At 39.0% G+C, this 19,682-nt stretch overlaps 1 protein-coding gene across 1 annotated transcript in view; it reads left to right on the top strand.

Annotated features, from left to right (window-relative positions):
• The window catches only part of LOC118578830 (cytochrome P450 2J3-like), a 43,931-nt gene that overhangs the window by 15,783 nt on the left and 8,466 nt on the right, over window positions 1-19,682 (top strand). Inside the window, exons 4-7 of the mRNA XM_036180067.1 lie at window positions 1,263-1,423; window positions 5,627-5,803; window positions 11,004-11,142; window positions 18,927-19,114. Coding sequence (XP_036035960.1) covers window positions 1,263-1,423; window positions 5,627-5,803; window positions 11,004-11,142; window positions 18,927-19,114 — 665 coding nt within the window. The remainder of the gene's footprint in view (window positions 1-1,262; window positions 1,424-5,626; window positions 5,804-11,003; window positions 11,143-18,926; window positions 19,115-19,682) is intronic.

The following is a 19,682-nucleotide window of genomic DNA, read 5'->3' as shown; positions in this document are numbered from 1 at the left end:
GAAGGAAGGGATACAGAGAGAGAGAGAGAGAAAGGAAGGAAGGAAGGAAGGAAGAAGGAAGGAAGGAAGAAAGAAAGAAAGAAAGAAAGAAAGAAAGAAAGAAAGAAAGAAAGAAAGAAAGAAAGAAAAAGAAAGAAAGAAGGAAAGAAAGAAAAAGGTTAGAAGGAAGGAAACAAACCAGCATCTTTGAAAGATTATTTTAAAATGGATGGATCTAGAAAATATCATCTTGAGTGTGGTAACCCAGACTCAGAAGGACAAACACAGTATGTACTCACTCATAAGTGGATACTAAATGGGAGGGAAGGGAGGCCAGACAGCAATCCACAACTCCAGAGAGGTTAGCTAACAGGAAAAGACCCTAGGAGGGACACATGGATGATCTTGTGAAGGAGAAGTGGAAGATATCTACGTGAGTGGACTGGGTGGGGGGTGGGGTGGCAGAGAGTATGGAGTGGGAGATGAGAACAGGGAAATGGGAAGGTCAAGCTGGAACAGGGACAGAGTGGGAGGGCAGGGAGGAAGATACCGTGATAGATGAAGACAACATGGGAATAGGAAGAGATAGGGTGCTGGGGAGGCTCTCAGGAATCCATTAGGTTGACCCCACCTTTGGTCTGCTGACAGCAGTCCAGAGGGTGCCTTGACTGATCTACTCTGGTGACCAGCCTAGCAAATAACCTAGCTGTCAACATAGAGCCTTTGTCCAGTGACAGATGGAGGCAGCCAGGCACCAGGCTGAGCTCTGAGAATCCAATTGAGAGAGAGGAGAGACACTGCAGGCAAGGGACATTGAGATCATGATGGGAGGATGTGCAGAGATGACTGGCCACACTAGTGGAAGCCCATGAACTGTGGGCTGGTGGCTGTGGCGACCCCATGGGACTGGACTAGGCCCTCTGGATAGGGAAGACGGTTGTTTGGCTCGAACCATTTGGGGGGCACCCAGGCAAGGGGATCGGGATCTGTCCCTGGTCTATGGGCAGGCTTCTGGAATCTGGTTCTTGTGGTGAGACACCTTGCACAGCCTTGGTGCAGTGGTAAGGGGCTTGGACCTGCCTAGGCTCAGTGTGCAGGGCTCTGCTGACTCCCCATGGGAGACCTCGATTTGGGGGATGTGGAAATGCGGGGTGGCTTGGGAAAGAGGGCTGGGGTGGGAGGAGGGAGGAGGGGGAGTCTGTGGATAGCATTGGAGTGAGTAGAAATTTTCATAATGAAGAAAAATGAAAAAAAAAAAGACATATGACCTCTCCCCACCTCAGGACAGCCTTTTGACCCTCACTTCAAGATCAACAATGCAGTTTCCAATATCATTTGCTCCATCACCTTCGGGGAGCGTTTTGGGTATGAGGACAGTCAGTTTCAGGAGCTGCTGAGGTTATTAGATGAGGCCACATGTTTGGAAGCATCAAAGATGTGCCTGGTAAGCTCTTTGCCTTTGCATATTTTGGAAAGAATATTGGATTGGGACTGATTAATAAACAGATATGTTTTTCTTTTCATTTGCGAGACTTTTTGAAGCTATTATATAATGTCTTAAAAGTTGAATTTGATACTAACCTATTGGTAATATAAGAACTTAGCATATGTAAAGCATTTCTAACTATTATATGAACTATTTTAATATGTACATTGGAATATATCCATGTATATGGGATTTTCCCTTTTGAAAACAAATAACAATGTTATCATTGACTATGATTATATCCTTCTATGTCTCTCTCTTCCTACCTCAGTATCACTTTCTGAGTATACTTTCTAGCTCATCAACTTGTTTTAAGATTCCTCTTTATATGCAGTACAGTGTCTGAATGTGTTGTCATTTTCTCTGTGGTTAGGTATCTGAGTTTTCCCTAGTTTTAGGGTATTAAGAATAATATATTCGGGCTGGAGAGATGGCTCAGTGGTTAAGAGCACTGACTGCTCTTCCAGAGGTCCTGAGTTCAATTCCCAGCAACCACATGGTGGCTCACAACCACTTGTAATGAGATCTGTTGCCCTCTTCTGGCCTGCAGGGACACATGCAGGCAGAATACTGTATACACAATAAATAAGTAAATCTTTAAAAAAAAATAAAGAATAATATATTCATAAATATTCTGGTGCCAATGTTCAAGTGCATACATCCACTAATCTGGGTCTTTTTAGTGAGAATTTTTTAAAGTTATTTATTACATTTTTAATATTATAATACAATTTTACCATCTCTTCCTTCCCTTTCTTCCCTCCAAACACATTCAAATACCCCTCCTTGCTCTCTTTCAAAACCACAGCCTCAATTTTTCATTAATTATTGATTCTTGTGTACATGTCCATATATATATATACATATCCCTAAATATAGAATACAACCTGCTTAGCCTGTATAATGTTACTTTCATGTATGTTTTCACAGATGATGAATTGGTATTGGATAACCAATTGGTGGACTCTTCCTGGGGAAGACTTTTTCTATCATTCTCCGCATTTCTTAGTTGCCTGTAGTTCTTTGTGTAAGGTTGGGGTCTCATAGGTATGTCATTGCTATGGTCCTTGTTCAGCTCAAAAAATAATTTTTATTTCTTTTGTTTCTGGTAAGAGTTCATCTTGGTGCAGAGTATTTTCCATTTTGGATAAGGTTCTATGTGTATGTTTCTGTTGGAAGGAATATCCTCTAGCTATCTCTTAAGGAGTTATATCTAAAGTGTAATTTAATCCTTTCTCCTTTTGATTTTCATTATGAAGAAGCTATCTAGAGATGAGAATAGCTTACTGAAATCACCCTGTATTAACTTAAGCTTCCTCTGGCATTTTATCTTCATTATTGTTTATTCTGTGAATTTGGCAGCCCTGAATTTGATTTGAGTTATGTTTAGTTACAATTGTCCTGATTGTTCTCTTTACTAACTTATAGTGCTTTTATAAAAGTCACTTTCAACTAGTTTGGACTTGAAATCTACTTTCTCAGATACCAGGATAGTTAGAATTGTATGTTTTTTAATTTTCTTTTGCTCAATTATACCTTATTTTCTCTCTAATAACTCCCCAGCTGTGGGTACACTTGACTGTAAGGTATGTTTCTTAGAAACAATACATTAGTGTATGTTTCTTCATCTATTCTATGTCCCCTCTCTCTTTCTGTCTCTCTCTGTCTCTGTCTCTCTGTCTCTCTCTGTGTCTCTCTCTGTCTCTGTCTCTCTGTCTCTCTCTGTCTCTCTGTCTCTCTCTCTCTCTCTCTCGTGTGTGTGTGTGTGTGTGTGTGTGTGTGTGTGTGTGTGTGTGTGTGTTGAATTAGTGTTCATTTTTGCTTTCTACTTTATTGCTGTTACAAATTGGCTTGTTAGTTGTGTTAATTAAAATAAATTTCTTCATAGCTCTCATTAGTTCAGCCATTTTATATAATTTATTCTTCCCTGTCCTCATGATTGACATTGTTTTGTTCCTCTTCTGTATAAAATATTGCTTTCATCACCTTCCCCTTGCAGGCATAGTGTGCTTGGGTACGTAAGGGTTCCAGAGAAAATGGATCTGAAGTACAGTTACTAGTCCTCCACAAGTTCCCTTTCCCTCTAAGACCTTCTGTTTCTATGCATCCACTTCTCTATGATGCACCCAAAAGTGGATTTATTCTACCTTATCCTATCCCCACCAGCACTTTCCCATCAAGTTCAGGGATGCCCTCACTAAAAACTGATGAACTGGCTAGTATGTCTTATAGGTAAGAAAAGGAGCTTAAAGAATTTGATCTGTTGCTCCTAATATCTATAATATTTTATGTTCCTTATTTTAATGGTGGTAGTTCCAAGTCCAGCACCTCCTTTGCTTTCCTCCTAGTAAATAGAGCCTAGGAAGTCAGTAAAGTTCTGCGAGTGCCCAGCCAACTTCTAGGTTATGTACCGGCAGGTGAGGATATTAGAAGGAACAAAGAGGGACTAGAGAGTGATAATAAATATTGTTGACATAATAATTATATGAGGCGCTTTGATAGACACTGAAAAGTACATGTCCATTAATTTTCACAGTGACCCTCTACATATAAAATGATGCCACATGATGTGTGAAACCTGGTACAAGAGTATGCAAGCAAGTATAGATAGTTATCCACCAGACCTCTATGAAATGTTTGGTGCGTCATACACACAGAGTGAATGCCACTGGTAAATACTTAATAATATTAATAATATTAAATATTTATCTAAATTAATGTTATTAATAATATTAAATATGTGCACATTTTAATATTATTAATAATATTGCTAATAGCAATGGATATTGACATTCTTTAGTATTATTAATAATATTGAAATTATTAATATTACTATTACTGTCACCAAACCTGAGGTAGCAGAAGTAACAACCACACATCTGCCTCATTTCAAGTATTGTTATTTTTTTCACTGTGCTGTGCAATCTGTTTCCCACTAAATATTATTGTAACATATTCATCATCCATTTTACTTTTCCATCTCAACATATGAAAATTGAATTGTGTTGGGGACACATTGTGTGGTAATTTCTGTGAGGGAAAATGAGTCCTGACAAAGGATTAGAAAGAAGCCTATAGGATCATACTAGTTTCAAAGATACTTTCTAGGCACAATGAATAAAAACTGCTTAGACGTGAAAAAGAAATTTCCTCAATATGATCATAGATGCCACCCTGGCTGGACAGTGTAGAGAATCAAGGATAATGAAAAGGATTTGGAGGGTTGCATCTCTGTAGGGCTTTTAGGTACAAGGCACTGTATCTGATTTTGAGTGTAGTAGATGATTTTTGAGGATTGTAATTCAAGGAGTGAAGCCTTCTAATAAAATTGGTTGGGTGCCATTTGTAGCTGAAGTTTTCTCCAGTCTTGCCTGTCCCAAAGTCAGGACAAATCTCTCTCACTTGCCAGTCCTGCAGCCGATCAGACCCAACTGAGTAAACACACAGAGACTTATATTTCTTACAAACTGTATGACCATGACAGCCTTCTTGTTATCTAGTTCTTCTATATAAAATTAACCAATTTCTATTAATCTATACCTTGCCACATGGCTCATGGCTTACCAGTACTTTACATCCTGTTCCTCATTGTGGCGGCTGGCAGCATCTCCTCCACTCCACCTTCCTGTTTCCCTAATTCTCCTCTCTGCTAGTCCCATCTATATTTCCTGCTTGGCTACTGGCCAATCGGTGGATTTTTTTTGTTGTTGTTTTTTGTTTTTTTTTGTTTCTGTTTTTTTGTTTGTTTGTTTTGGGGTTTTTTTGGTTTTTGTTTTTTAATCAATCAATCATAGCAATACATTCACAGCATAGAGAACATTCCACAACAATTGGTAAGTATTCTCTCTATTTGCAAAGTGATCTGAGAAGGCATGAATAGTGGAACCAAAAAAAAAAAAAAAAAAAAAAACTGAATAGCACGCCAGAATTCAGATAGGACAGGTGATGGTATATGACCAGGGGGCAAGAAGCAGGGCTAGTGAAAAGTGGGCTGGGGCTTCATATGTTTTGCAGGACATAGTTGAACACCTGTATACACAGCAGTGACAGGGATGGCCAAAAGTTACACTAAAAGTAGCAGAGGGAAGGACAAGACTGTTTAGAAATGTAGAAAATTACACAGCACTGTGTCTCCAAGACTTCCTTATTTTTCCTTATTAGCTCTACAATGTCTTTCCATCCATAATGAAATATCTTCCTGGACCACATCAAACAGTTTTCAGAAACTGGGAAAAACTGCAATTGTTTGTTTCCCATATGATGGACAGTCACCGGAAAGATTGGAATCCTGTTGAGCCAAGAGATTTCATTGATGCTTTCTTCACAGAAATGGCAAAGGTGAGGAAGATGCTGCTTGGGTCTTTTTAGAAAAAAAAAAAATGATGGTTTATTAGTTCCCAATTGATCTTGCATCATATTGCCATACATTTAATGGTATTACTTTGCACTCTTTCAGTACTAAATTAATCTCTATGTTTGTTGGCCCGCTGAGCTTCTTCTTAGGATTATAGAGATCTCATCACCACAATGCTCCAAGTTCTCAGAGAGCACTGATATTCCTTGCTATGGCTCTTTCTTCCATCTTCAATATTAAGCTTGTAGAGTCTTTCCTCTATCATTATCTGTTTCCATCTTTACATCTCCTCTTTCTAGTTCTTATACCCAAGTCCCCTCTAATAAGAATTATTCAGGCTAATATTCCTCTCTCAAATTAGTCACATCTGCAAAATCTATTTTAGCTTAGCAAGTACTATGCACAGGTTATAAAATGAAGATCTGGGCATCTTTGTAGGTCAATGATTAACATGCCATGAGAATATAAGTTATGAATAGTATTTTAGAAATACATAATAGCATTATTCCAGAAATAATATTAGAAGTGAAGGTTTCAGAGGCCAGAGTGCTAACCATGGAACTAGCACAGTTTGAAGAATTCTACTATGGAACTCCTACAGATGATAAACAGCTACAGTGAAGTGGATGGACACAAAAATTAACTGAAAAAAATCAGTAGCCCTCAAACATGCAGATGATAAGCAGGCTGAGAAATAAGTTAGGGAAATAATACCTTTCACAATAGCTACAAATAATATAAAATATTGTGGGATAACTATAGCCAAGCAAGTGAAAAAAACTGTATGACAAGAATTTCTGTCTTTGAAGAAGGAAATTGAGGAAGATATCAGAAGATGGAAAGATCTCCCATGCTCATAGATCAGTAGGGTTAATATAGGAAAAATGACCATCCTACCAAAAGCAATCTACAGTTTCAATGCAATCCCCATCAAACTTCCAACACAATTCTTTACAAACCTTGAAAGAATAATACTCAACTTCATATGGAAAAACAGAAAACCCAGGGTAGCTAAAACAATCCTGTACAATAAAAGGACTTCTGGAGGAACCACTATCCCTAATTTTAAGCTCTACTATAGAGTTATAGTAAGAGAAACCACATGATATTGACATAAAAAGAAAGGTTGATCGATAAAGACAAATCAAAGACCCAGACACAAATCTGTACACCTATGGACATCTAATTTTTTATAAAGAAGCCAGAATAATACAATGGGGAAAAAAGAAAGTATCTTCCATAAATGGTGCATGTCCAACTGGATGTCAGCATGTAGAAGAATGCAAGTAGATCAATATCTGTCACCCTGTACAAAACTCAAGTCCAATTGGATCAAAGTCTTCAACATAAAATTATATACACTGGACTTAATAGAAGAGGAAGTAGGGAATAACCTTGAAAACACTGGCACAGGAGACAATTTCCTGAACAGAATATGAATACTGCAGACACTAAGATCAACAATTAATAAATGGGAGCTCATTAAACTGAAAAGTTTGTGTAAAGCAAAGGATAGCATCAATAGGACAAAATGCAACCTACAGAATGGGAAAAAATTTTACCAATTTCACATCTGACAGAGGGCTAATTACCAAAATGTATAAAGAATTCAAGAAATTAGATGTCAACAAACCAAATAATACAAATTTTAAAATAGGGTACAGATCTAAACAGAGAAGTCTCAACTGAGAAATCACAAATTCCCAAGAAGCACTTAAAGAAATGTTCAACATCCTTAGTCATTATGGAAATACTAACCAAATGTTTCCAGTATTCCATCTTGCAGCTGTCAAAATGGCCAAGATCAAAAACACAAGTGACAGCTCATGCTGGGGAGGATGGGGAGCAAGAGGAACAGTCCTCCAGTGCTAATGAGAGTGCAAACTTGCACAGCCATCTTGGAAATCAATATGGCAGCTTCTCAGAAATTTGTGAATCAGTCTACCTCAAGATCTGATGATGATTTTCTAGGCTCCTGACTATGAGTACAGAAGAATATCATTAGGAATTACTTCATGACTCTTAGGTATATACCCAAAGGAAGACCAATACTACCACAAGGATACTTGTTCAACTATATTCATACTAGCTTTATTTGCAATAGCCAGAAAAGGGGGAAAAAACAAGATATTCCTCAACCAAAGAAAATGTGGTACATTTACACAATGAAGTATTGCTCAGCTATATATATAGAGAGAGATAGATAGATAGATAGATATAGATATAGATAGATAGATAGATATAGATATAGATAGATATATATATCATCATCATGAAATTTGAAGGCAAGTGGATGAAACTGGGGGGGGGGGAATCATTCTGAGTGAGGTAACCCAGACCAGAAGACAAAGATGCTCTGGAATCACTCATAAGTGAATGGAAGTAAAGGATAATCAAACTGCAATCCACAGGCCTAGAGAGACTGAAAAGCAAGGAAGGCTCAAGGAGAAGCATGAATCTCCCTGGAAAGGGAAAATAGAATATATGTCATGGGTAGATTCAGGGCAGGTGGGGATGAGAACAAGAGGGATAATGTAGGGTGAGGATGGGGGTGAGAGAGTATGGGAGAGATAACTGGAACTGGGAGCCATCTTAGGGATGAGCTAGAAACCCAGTGCAATGGAAACTCAACAGGAATCTATGAGGGTGACCCTAGCTAAGACTCCTAGCAATGGGGATAAGTATTCTGAATAAGTCATCTCTTGTAACCAGGCAAGATTTCCAGTGGATGGATTGAGAAGCCTACCTTTGACACAAAACCCTCGACCTACAAATTGTCCTGCCTGCAAGATGTTCTGGAGTAAAGGTGGTACAGAAATTGTGGGTGTGGCTAGCCAGTGACAGGTCCCACTTGAGACCCATGCCAAGAGAGGGAGCCCACCCCTGACACTGCCTAGAGGGCCTGGAACCAGAGGCTGGATAACCCAGAGACCTAGGATAGAATCAAACACAACCAGAAAAAAAATCAATGAAATGATTCCTAATGATATTCTGCTATACTTGTAGACAGGAGCCTAGCAAAATCACCATCAGAGAGGCTTCATCCAGCAATTGATGGAAGCAGATGCAGGACCCACAGCCAAGTATTAGGCAGAGTTCAAGTATCCTGCAGAAGAGGGAGAAAAAGCTTCCAGAGGACTCAAGAAAGCCCACAGAATCAACTAACCGAGGCTCAAAGGACCTCAAAGTGACTGAAAAGCAGGGAGCCTGCATGGGTCTGACCTAGGCCCTCTACAGACATGTTATGGTTTGTGTAGCTTCGTCTTCTTATGGGATTCCTCACAGTGGGAGTGGGTACTATCTCTGACTCTTTCGCCTCCTTTTTGGATCCTTTTCCTCCTACTAGGGTGAGTTGTGCAGCTTTAATATGAGGGGAGGGGAGGTGCCTAGTCTTACTAGAACTTGATAGGCCATTTGCAGCCATTTGCATGTGTGAGCTGCCTCTGAATCATTGTGACTTTACTCACAGAAGCAACTTAAGAGATTAAAGATTGACTTTGTTTCATTATTTCAGAGGCTATTGATTCATGATGACAGAGAAGGAATGGCAGAACAGCTTAGCTCATGGTAGCAGAGGGGTGTGCGGGAGCTTGCACATCATTGTATATCAGGAAGAAGAAACAAAGAGTCCAGGTCCTTGTTATAACATTGAATCTGTCACCCCATGATGGACCCTACCTCCTAATTCTCCCGAACCTCTAAATTAGTCACAGTAATTTAGAACTAGGAACCAAGCATTCAAAATATAAGCCTGTAGGGGATTATTTACATTCATGTTATAACACTAATTGTACTGCTGTAATATCAGTAGGCCTCATGGGAATCCACATCACAGCATCTTCATAGAATCTATGACTCACTGGATTCCAGGTTCCTCCTCTGACCAAGTGCACAATGGCATACGCCTTTCTACCTTCTCTTTTATTTCATCTTCCTGGAATAATATCAATAGAAGTAAAATTATATCCCTAGAGGAAGTGGCAAATTATTTACCATATGGAGTTTAGGTGTGAGGCCATCAACATTAAGAGCAACATTAACAAATTCATGATTCCAGAGAAAGTTAGTAAAGATAATATTACATTCTAAAGGACAACTGATAGGACCCCAGAGGTTTTGATAATAAAGGATTAATGGAGGAAATGGGCAACCAGAGAGCATTTGCTATAGTCTTATTTCATGTCACATAATTTATCATGCTTAAAATGTGTGTTGTATTGTTCAGGATTTTTTAGAGGAACAAAACTAATAGAATATATATAATATATGTGTGTGTGTATTCTTTCTCTTGTTGACAGGCATTGTTGAATTAGCTGCATCACAGCCTACAAGACATATTAGAATATGATTACATACATACACACACACATATATGCATATATATTGGATTAACTAGAGTAACTTAAAGTCTATGGTCCAGCTAGCCCAACAGTGGTGTTCTACCAACAGAAAGTATAAGAATCCAGTAGTTGTTCAGTCCACAAGGCTGGAGGTCTCAGCTAATCTTCAGTTTATGCCAGAATCCTAAAGAAGTAGGCTTTGAGGCCAGTGAAAGCATTGACTTGTCAGTGAGAGAAAGGACAAGTAGGTGAAGAGCAAACACTATGTTTTTCCACATCCCCTATAGAGTCTGCCACCAGCAGGTGTGGCTGATTTAAGGTGGACCTTCCCACCCACCTCAAAATATCTAGTTACATAGAGGTCTCCCCAATTTAAATGATCTAAATAAGAAAAATCTCTCACAGTTATACCTAACAATTTGGGTTTTAGTTAATTCCAGATATAATCGAGGTGACACCAAGAACAACCATCATAAGTGTTATTCTCTTGCTATAAAACTGAAGTGGAGAAATGTAAAGTGAACACTCCAGGCTATGTCACAACTTAGTCATGTAAATGATACATGAAACCAAGTGCTCCTTTGTATCCAATTGTTTACCATTTTACTAAAAGCTTCTTCAAAAGTATAATCATAAGAAAACAATTGTCTTTACTTTTACCTACTTATGTGCTTTTAATCAACCTCTCATTTGAAGGAGAACAATACTACCCAAAGAGGGCAAAGGGAATGTCCTTCTGAAAGATTCCTTCCATATTTGTTTCCCAGTTTCAAGATTCTATTCTTGAGATAATTATAAATCCTCTAACTAAAAAATTAAAATAAATGTACACTGTCTTTTCTAGTACCCAGACAAAACTACAAGTTTTAATGAAGAAAACCTTATCTGCAGCACTCTGGACCTCTTCTTCGCTGGAACAGAGACAACATCCACCACACTGCGCTGGGCTCTGCTCTACGTGTCTGTAGACTCAGAAGTTCAAGGTCAGCATATGCTGAATGTGCCTAGACAAGGCACAGTGGTGCTTCTGGAAGTCATTGCTTAGATGTGGCCAAAAGCTAAATAGATTAGAAGTTAGAACAGAACATATTGAACAGCTGGGAGGAGAGATGTCCTTAGAAAGTGTCTTTTTACATCCTTTCAGGATTCTGATAATTCACAGGTACAGACTTTATACTCTATGCTTTGAAGAATCTTTAATTCTAGGGCAATATAAAGAAATCAGTAATGAGGTTCATCAGGTATCAGCCACTCAGACCTCTTCAGGGTCCAGAAAAGAAGATACAACAAGCGAGAGAAACATAAGAAACTGAGGCCAAATTATCAACTCACACACTCCTTCTTCTTATGTTGTCTCTTTATTGTTCTGCCTATTCATCTAATTTTCTTGTCCTAATTCTAAATCTTCACTAGCTGCTGCTCTAGCCTAAAAATTCTTCTTTCACAGGAGGCTTATAGCAATAGAAAAAATTATGAGTTACTTGTCATTGGTCAAAAGCACATTCCTAGGGTAAGCGATAATGACAGAATCATTTATCATGACAACACAAGGTTCCAAGGTTACAAGAGTAAGACTATGACTAGATTGGGAGTGTACAGTACCCAATGACAACTTTGAAACACAGGTCTATTGTCAGCAGACTTGGCAAGTGAAGAATTGGTGTGATTTTCTTAGGGTGCTTTATATGGATAACCATCGTTAGACACCTGCAACTCTGACCTTGTGCATAGCTGTAAAGTTTTAAACTTAGGATGCATTTACAAAAAGTCTTTAGGGTATTTTGAACTGCTCTGAGGTAAAGATGAGATGATTGTGTACAGTTAGTCTCAGCAAAAGGAACGAAGCAGGCTTTAAGTGTCTACAGTCCTTGTGGGACAACAGATGTACTTATGAAGCATATCCTGGTATATTTTCTATATGTCAATTTTATACTGCTAAATGAGAAGTCATATTTCTGACAATCCATGAATATCTGTGCCCAATAGATGGAATATATACATGAGATAAACAAACAAGCATTGGGAGAACAGCCATAGCTATTCTTAGGGAAGAAATGAAATGGCATATGAGAGAAATTACAGACAAGAGCAACTGGTCATTAGCAATCAGTAACTCCATGGTCTTGCCAGGTGAGGTTCCCCATCAGAGAGTCTGGTGGGTTAGCCTCCTGAACACTGGTTGTCATCTGCTGTATACTCCCATGGACTATTGCTACCAGTAGTTTTCAATAAATCAGCTGTCAATGAAGTAGGTTACTGCAAAAAGTGGCACAGTCTAATGAATATTCATTCAGTCCCTTCTTTCTTTTCAACATTGACTTCCTATTTTGCCCTGAATACCATCCAGATGCCTCAGTCAGATACCTGGCCTCCTGTGATTTTACCTCTATCTGTCCAGGCTCAACCACACATACTCTGCATGTTATCTCCATGCATTACATTTTCTCCATTGGCATTGTCCTTAGTCTTGCCTGTAAGAATGGTATTGGGCTTTTTACCTAATGAGAATGTATCATCCCATTGTGGTTTTTTGTTGTTGTTGTTGTTTTATATTTCAGAAGAAGCTTCTAAGATACTACCTCCTAAGATGGTATAAATTCTGCTAAGCACTGACTGCCTGGCAAATTATTGCCATTCTCTCCCCTGAGATATGACCAAGTGTGCCCCATTATGGGGTTTTACACATCATTTATGCCTCCCCAGGGACTTTCATCCCTTCAGAAATAGTGGCCCACGCCATTATTTTTATTTCTCTAGATTATAGAAGAGTTAGTTTATCAGGTGGGATACAAGAATATTTTCATGTCATAAAAATTCCAAATTCTGTTAAGCATTTGTGAGTGAGGCATAAACTCACTGTAGCACATTCAAGACAACTCTTTTTTTGCCAAAGATGAAGAGTAGTGGTCACATTGTTTTCCAAGTAGTAAAGATAAATCGGTCATTTCTTGGGCTCCATACTTGATACAGGATCTTTCTCTGGTCTGGAACTCACTAAGTATGCAAGACTGCCTGACCAGTGAGTCAGGAATCTGTCTGTCTACGCCTCCCCACTAAACTGGGATTAGACATGCATGCCACCATACCTGGACTTTTTATATGAATTCTGGGGATCAAACTCAGACCCTCATGTGAGCATGGTTGTCATTTTACTGACTGAGCATTCTTCATAACCAATCTTTCTCTTTCATGATGTAAAATGTATATATTAGTTTCTATATGTATTCATATGTATCTTACCTACATTGCCATTGTTGTGATAAAATACAATAGTCAAAAGTACCTTATATATGTGAGAGTTTATTTTGACTGACAGAGTCGACAACTATGCAGAAAGTATAGAAGTGGGAAGCCTGAGCAAGAACTGAGACATCATATCTCAACTGTGAAAATGAAGCAAAGAAAAACCCTGAAGTAGAGCAAGTAGAGAAACCCACAAAACCATCCCTAGTAACATACTTCCTCCAGCAAGGCTCTGCCTCATAAAGGTTCCATGGCTTCCCCAATAGCACCACCACCTAGGACTAAGTATTATAAAACTAGAGCCTATACAGTACATCATTTAATCTTCTTCATTTGGACCTTTGGTCCCTCTAGGGTCATGGCTGTTAGGACGAAAAATGCATTTAATCTAACTTTGAAAGTCCCTATAGTCTTTAACAGCCTCAATACTGTTCAAAAATCCAAAGTCTGTTCTAAGACTCAAGTCAATCTCTTAACTGTGACTCATTGTAAAACCCTAAAATATGTTTACATACATCTACCAGAAAGTGGCCGAGAATATTTATTCCCATTCCAACAGTGAAGAATGGAGGTATAGTGAGGAAGTACTGAAACAAAGAAAAACTAAAACCCAATAAGTCAAATACCAAATCCTGTAATTCCATGGCTGATGTCTGGACATTTAGTTTCATGGGACTAAGAGAGCTCCACCCATTTAACTTTGCTGCCTACATCGCAAATCTCTTTCTAGGGCTAGTTACACTCCCTGTATGCAGCCTCCTTTGTCGGTATCTCGTGGGTCTATCATCTCCAGTGCCTTAGGAGCTCTACTGCAACTCAGCCTTCACTTTCAAATCTCCATGCAATAATTTTTAATGGCCTTCTAATGAGGACTCTACTGTTAGATGTTACCTTTCCTCACTAGCTCTCTCTGAAACTCCAAAGAAATCATCGTTGTGCCCTCCTTCACTCTTGCATCTCCCATACCTCCAAAGCATGAGGATGGCAATGACTAGTTCAGCTGCCAGTTTGTGACAGCCCCTTGGTCCTTTGGATCACATCTGCAATGGCTTTTGTTTTGCAGAGGCAGGAGACTTACTTCCTTAGACCTTCTCTTTCCACAATTTGAAAGTTTAACTGGGTCTTAATGTCAGGGAATCCTTTCCATTTTTCAGTGAAGATCACTAAGCCTCTCCTTAATAAAGTAAATTATTGAACAATGACAGAATCTTGTCCACTAGGAGCTTTGGGGAAAACATTAACCTTCTTGGTGCTCTTTTTCTTTCCAAAGTATGTACACACACACACACACACACACACACACACACATATATATATATATGTGTGTGTGTGTGTGTGTGTGTATGTATGTATATGTATATATGTATGTATATGTATATATGTATGTATATATATATATATATATATATATACTTTCATTCTACACAACTTGCTGTTTTTAGTCATAGAATTAAGAATAACCTATAATAGCCATGCCACAGAATCAATGTTATGCTTTCTTTAATTTTTTATGCAAAAAACAGTAGTAGCTCATTATTTTTTTCAATTTTTTTTACTTATTTTTTAAATTTTATAATTAATTTAATTTTACATATCAGCCATAGATTCCCCTGTCCTCCCTCCTCCCGTTCCCTGTCCCCCGTCCCTGCCCTCCCCTAACCCACCCCCCATTCCCATCTCCTCCAAGGCAAGGACTCCCCTGGGGATTCAGCTCAACCTGATAAATTCAGTCCAGGAAGGTCCAGTCCCCTCCTCCCTCCTCCCAGGCTGAGCAAAGTGTCCCTGCATAAGGCCCAGGTTCCAAACAGCCAGCTCATGCACTAAGGACAGGTCCCGGTCCCACTGCCTGGGTGTCTCCCAAACAGTTCAAGCTATTCAATTGTCTCACTTATCCAGAGGGCCTGATTCAGTTCCATGGGGGCTCCTCAACTATTGGTTCATAGTTCATGTGTTTCCATTAGTTTGACTATTTGTCCCTGTGCTTTTTCCAATCATGGTCTCAACATCTCTTGTTCTTACAATCCCTCCTCTTTCTTGCCAATTGGACTCCTGGAGCTCCACCTGGGGCCTGGCCATGAATCTCTGCATCCACTTCCATCAGTCATTTATTAGTGAAATTATTAAAGTCACTCCATGTAGTTAAAAGGGAGGTTTATTTTGTGGGGTAGCTTACAAATGAAGGGATAGGTTACAGGGTCTGGGAAAGGGATGGCGCAGTCTGGTGGTGTTCTCTGGAGAACTCTGCTTAGTCTACCTCCTGTGTCCAGGGTCCTGGAACCAAGAGAAGCCTCTCCTCTTGATCCTGGGTCTTCAGTGTCCTCCCTGAGCCCCGCCTTATAGGTGTGACCATTACCAGAGCCTCAATGGGGGTTGGAACTTCCAGGCCAAGGCTGGAATGGCTACCCACTACAGTCATTGGATGAGAGTTCTATCACAACAGTTAGGGTGTTCAGCCATCCGATCACCAGAGTAGGTCAGTTCGGGCTTTCTCTTGACTATTGCCAGTAGTCTATTGTGGAGGTATCTTTGTGGATTTCTGGGGACCTCTCTAGCACTTTGCTTCTTCCTATTCCCATGGGGCCTTCATTATCATGATCTCTCTTTCCTTGTTCTCCCTCTCTGTTCTTGATCCAGCTTGATCTCCTGCTCCCCTAAGCTCTCTTTTCCCCGACCCTTGCCCTTGATTAGCCCCCCTCATGTCCAGTTTTCTCATGTAGATCTCATCCATTTCTCTGTCATTGGACGATTCCTGTGTCTTTCTTAGGGTCTTCTTTACTAAGTAGCCTCCCTGGAGTTGTGAGTAGTAGTCTAGTCATCCTTTTTTAATTTAGTCTCAGGAAAGATCTTAGGACAAGGGCAGAAGGATAACCAATGGCCTACAACTACTGAGTTTCTAATAAAGACCTTACTTCTGTCTGAAACCTCATGATCTTGGCCTACACTATTGTCTTTCAGGCTGCTACTTGAATGGCCTATTAAGCTCTATTTAGAGCAGTGAACCAGTCTAACCCAGTGTTTCAATGTCTTCTATATTTCTCAAAAATAAGTAAAATAAAATAAAGCCTAACATGCTCAGGTTCTTCCCAGTAGCAACCCCATTTCTTTGTACCAATTTCTGTATTAGTTATTCTACTATAACTAGATCAAATTTCATGACAAAAAGAAACTTATGGAAGGAAGAGTTTCTTTGGTTTATGTGTCCAAGAAGAGACTCCATAAATTTGAGGGAGGCATGTCAACAGATTCACAGAACAATCACATGCCAACTACACACAGGAAGCAGAAAGAAAACTGGAAATGGGACAAGACTGCTAACTTTCAAAGGTGACCCCAGTGACATATTTCTTCCAGCAAGGCTACATCTCCTAAAGGTTCAAAAACTTCAATATACAGTGCCAAGGACTTGCATCAAGTGTTCAGATAGATGAGTCTATGGGAAACATTTTTATCAAAATTCTACAGCATGCACCTTGGGTTGCAATTTAAAATGCATGTCTACCTGAGTATTTAAGTTTTACAAACTTTGAATGCCATTGAGGATCAGATTTGACTTCTGTAGCAGAAGCTCCAGAGTATCACTTGACTTACGTGACAGATATTGCACACATGTTCATTTTGCAATATGCACAGGAGTCAAGAGATAGGACCAAACAGAGAATTTGTGGATCTCAAATAGATAAAGTATGACATACATGAACCAGAGAGGCAATTCAGTCATGAGGGAAAACAGTTTTAATAACTACTGTAGCATGGATGAGCTTTCTGGACACAGTGCTAAGTTAAGTAACAAATTACAATTTGTGCAAACTGTTCTATCCAATTCAAATAAGTTATCTAGAACAGTAAATTTCCTAGATACAAAAAGTTGGACGAGGATGATAACCTGAGTGTATTTAGTAAACATGAAGTTTCAGTTTCAGAAGAAAATGTCTTGGCAGTTACATCCACAATAATATGAATAGACTTAATAATATTGGTCTATACATTTAAAAATTGTGCTATGAATATCTGTGGTCAGTGGAACAAACAATTAACCATAATACTTGGGAGTCTAAGTAATATAAGTTTGAGGTTATTTGGTACAAGGGAAGACCCTACCTCAAAAACAAAGGATGACTTCTGTGATTTTTTTGTTCTATGTATATGCCTGTTTACGTATTTATGGAATGTAGTGCACTGATAGACATTTAGTTTTCTCACAGAAAAAACATCTAAACTAGACCCTGTAGTGCACTTATTATTCTAAACCCTTTCAACTTGTTGCTGAGTTAGGCTGGAAGTAAGAATCAACACTCTCTAAGGTGGCTCCTATGAAGACTGTCTTTGTTTCCACAGGAAAGGAAGAGGTGAAGGAAGCAGAGAGCCATCTTCCCAGAGCTTGTCCCAGAATAAAAAATCATGTCTATTTGCATTTTCACAGACAGAACTTAGTCACATGATCATCACATTTATTCCAAAAGCAATCTAGGAAATTAAGTTTTTAGCTGGACAACAGTGCTGTCTCTATTAGTATATAAAGTGGGAAATTATATGAGTATGGATAGCTGTTTAAATTATTTCTTATGTTTATATAATGTCATGTAATTATCAAAACATTCTTGAACAAAGGCCTGTTTACTCTTAGTAGTCAAATGAGGAAACAGCCTGGGAAAATGTTAGCAGCTTCAGCAACAACCGTGTTCCCTAAGAGTTTGTAATGTACCTTCCACTATGATACATTTCCTTAAGAAATCAGTCTAAAGAGACTAGTGAGTGAAAGTTTGTATCCTCCCTAGAAATTCATTTCTTGACACTTAATTACAACTGGGATGGTGTTAGGGGATGTTTATCTTTGTGAAGGGCTATAGTGCCTTTAAAAGAGGTATGGCCAGGCCAGTTAGATTAATCAACTGGTAAAGCTATTTCCTGTAATCCTGAAAACCTGAGTTCAATCCCTGACATCAAGAGGGCACAAGAAGACAACTGATGCTTACAAGTTGTCTTATGGACTCTACTTTTGCACTCCAAACATGTGCAAATGCACACAAATAGAAAAATAGAATAGTTTTTAAATTTTATTTTTATAAACAGGAACCAAAGAGATTCCTCTCTCTTTATGAAACTAGCAAACTTTTGCCAACTATGAGACAGAAAGTTCATCCTTACACAAGAAATCTCCTGATTGTAGATTTTCCAGACTCTCAAACTCTGAAAACCAAGCTTTTATTTTTCATAGACCACAAGGTGAAAGGATATAATTTGCAAAAGCATGAATAGGGCCCTCTTATGAGCTTAGCCATACTGATGCCAGCTATTCAGTTCAGGGTTAAGTGGAAAGCAATGGTTATGTTGTAAGCACATGAAAGTCAGAGTAAATAGTTTTCTAAAACTATCCTTTGAGGAGTTGAGGAACATGGTATTTCTTTGTAAACAAAACATGGGGTGAAATTAAGGATATAACATCATGGAGACAACTGTCTTCAGAAGAAAGCACCAAACTTTGAAACTAACAGAGCCCCCACCCTCATCCCCCATTTTCTTCCAGAAAAAGTGCACGCTGAGATTGACAGAGTGATTGGCCATGGGAGGCAGCCAAGCACAGCTGACCGAGAATCCATGCCCTACACCAATGCTGTCATCCATGAGGTGCAGAGGATGGGCAACATCATCCCCTTGAATGTTCCCAGGGAAGTAACAGCAGATAGCACCCTTGCTGGATTCCATCTACCCAAGGTAACTTTGCACTCTCAGATTCCAATGGTCCAGTCCATCCTTGGCATCATCTGAGGAATCTAAACATAAAAAGTAACATGCATTTCTGCCCCAAGAAATCATTTAAATTGAGAAAGATATTGTTCCCAGAAAAACAGAGCTTTATGCAATGTGTCTAAGTGATATTTATGGATATAGAGGGGAGTAGAGAAAGGAAGATTCCTTGGTAGAATCTGCTTTGATTTCAGCAAAGTAAAAGTTGGCTTTATTAGTTGAAGGATATCCTAGCATCTTCTGACGTTAATGTGGCTTCACAGGTGTCAGGAATTCTTTGTCATATTTGTGCTCATAGGTGATTTCCAGCTCTTGCTTACTCTCCACAGTTGAGATCTTTCTATCTCACAAAGAAAACAAATCCAAAGTGAAACATTAATTATAAGAAAGGGAGAGATAAAAGGAGGGGGTGTTTGCCAAGCAATCATGTGCTGAGGATGTTTATGATGTCAAAATGTCTTAATTCCTTTTTCCTAACAATTGATACCTACTTTATACCTTAGAAAGTTGTAGTGATATATTGTGTACTCCAATA

The sequence above is a fragment of the Onychomys torridus genome, chromosome 2 (assembly GCF_903995425.1).
Source record: "Onychomys torridus chromosome 2, mOncTor1.1, whole genome shotgun sequence".
NCBI lineage: Eukaryota > Metazoa > Chordata > Mammalia > Rodentia > Cricetidae > Onychomys > Onychomys torridus.
Note: the sequence above shows the minus strand (reverse complement) of the source record. Positions and strands in the feature narration are given on the sequence as shown.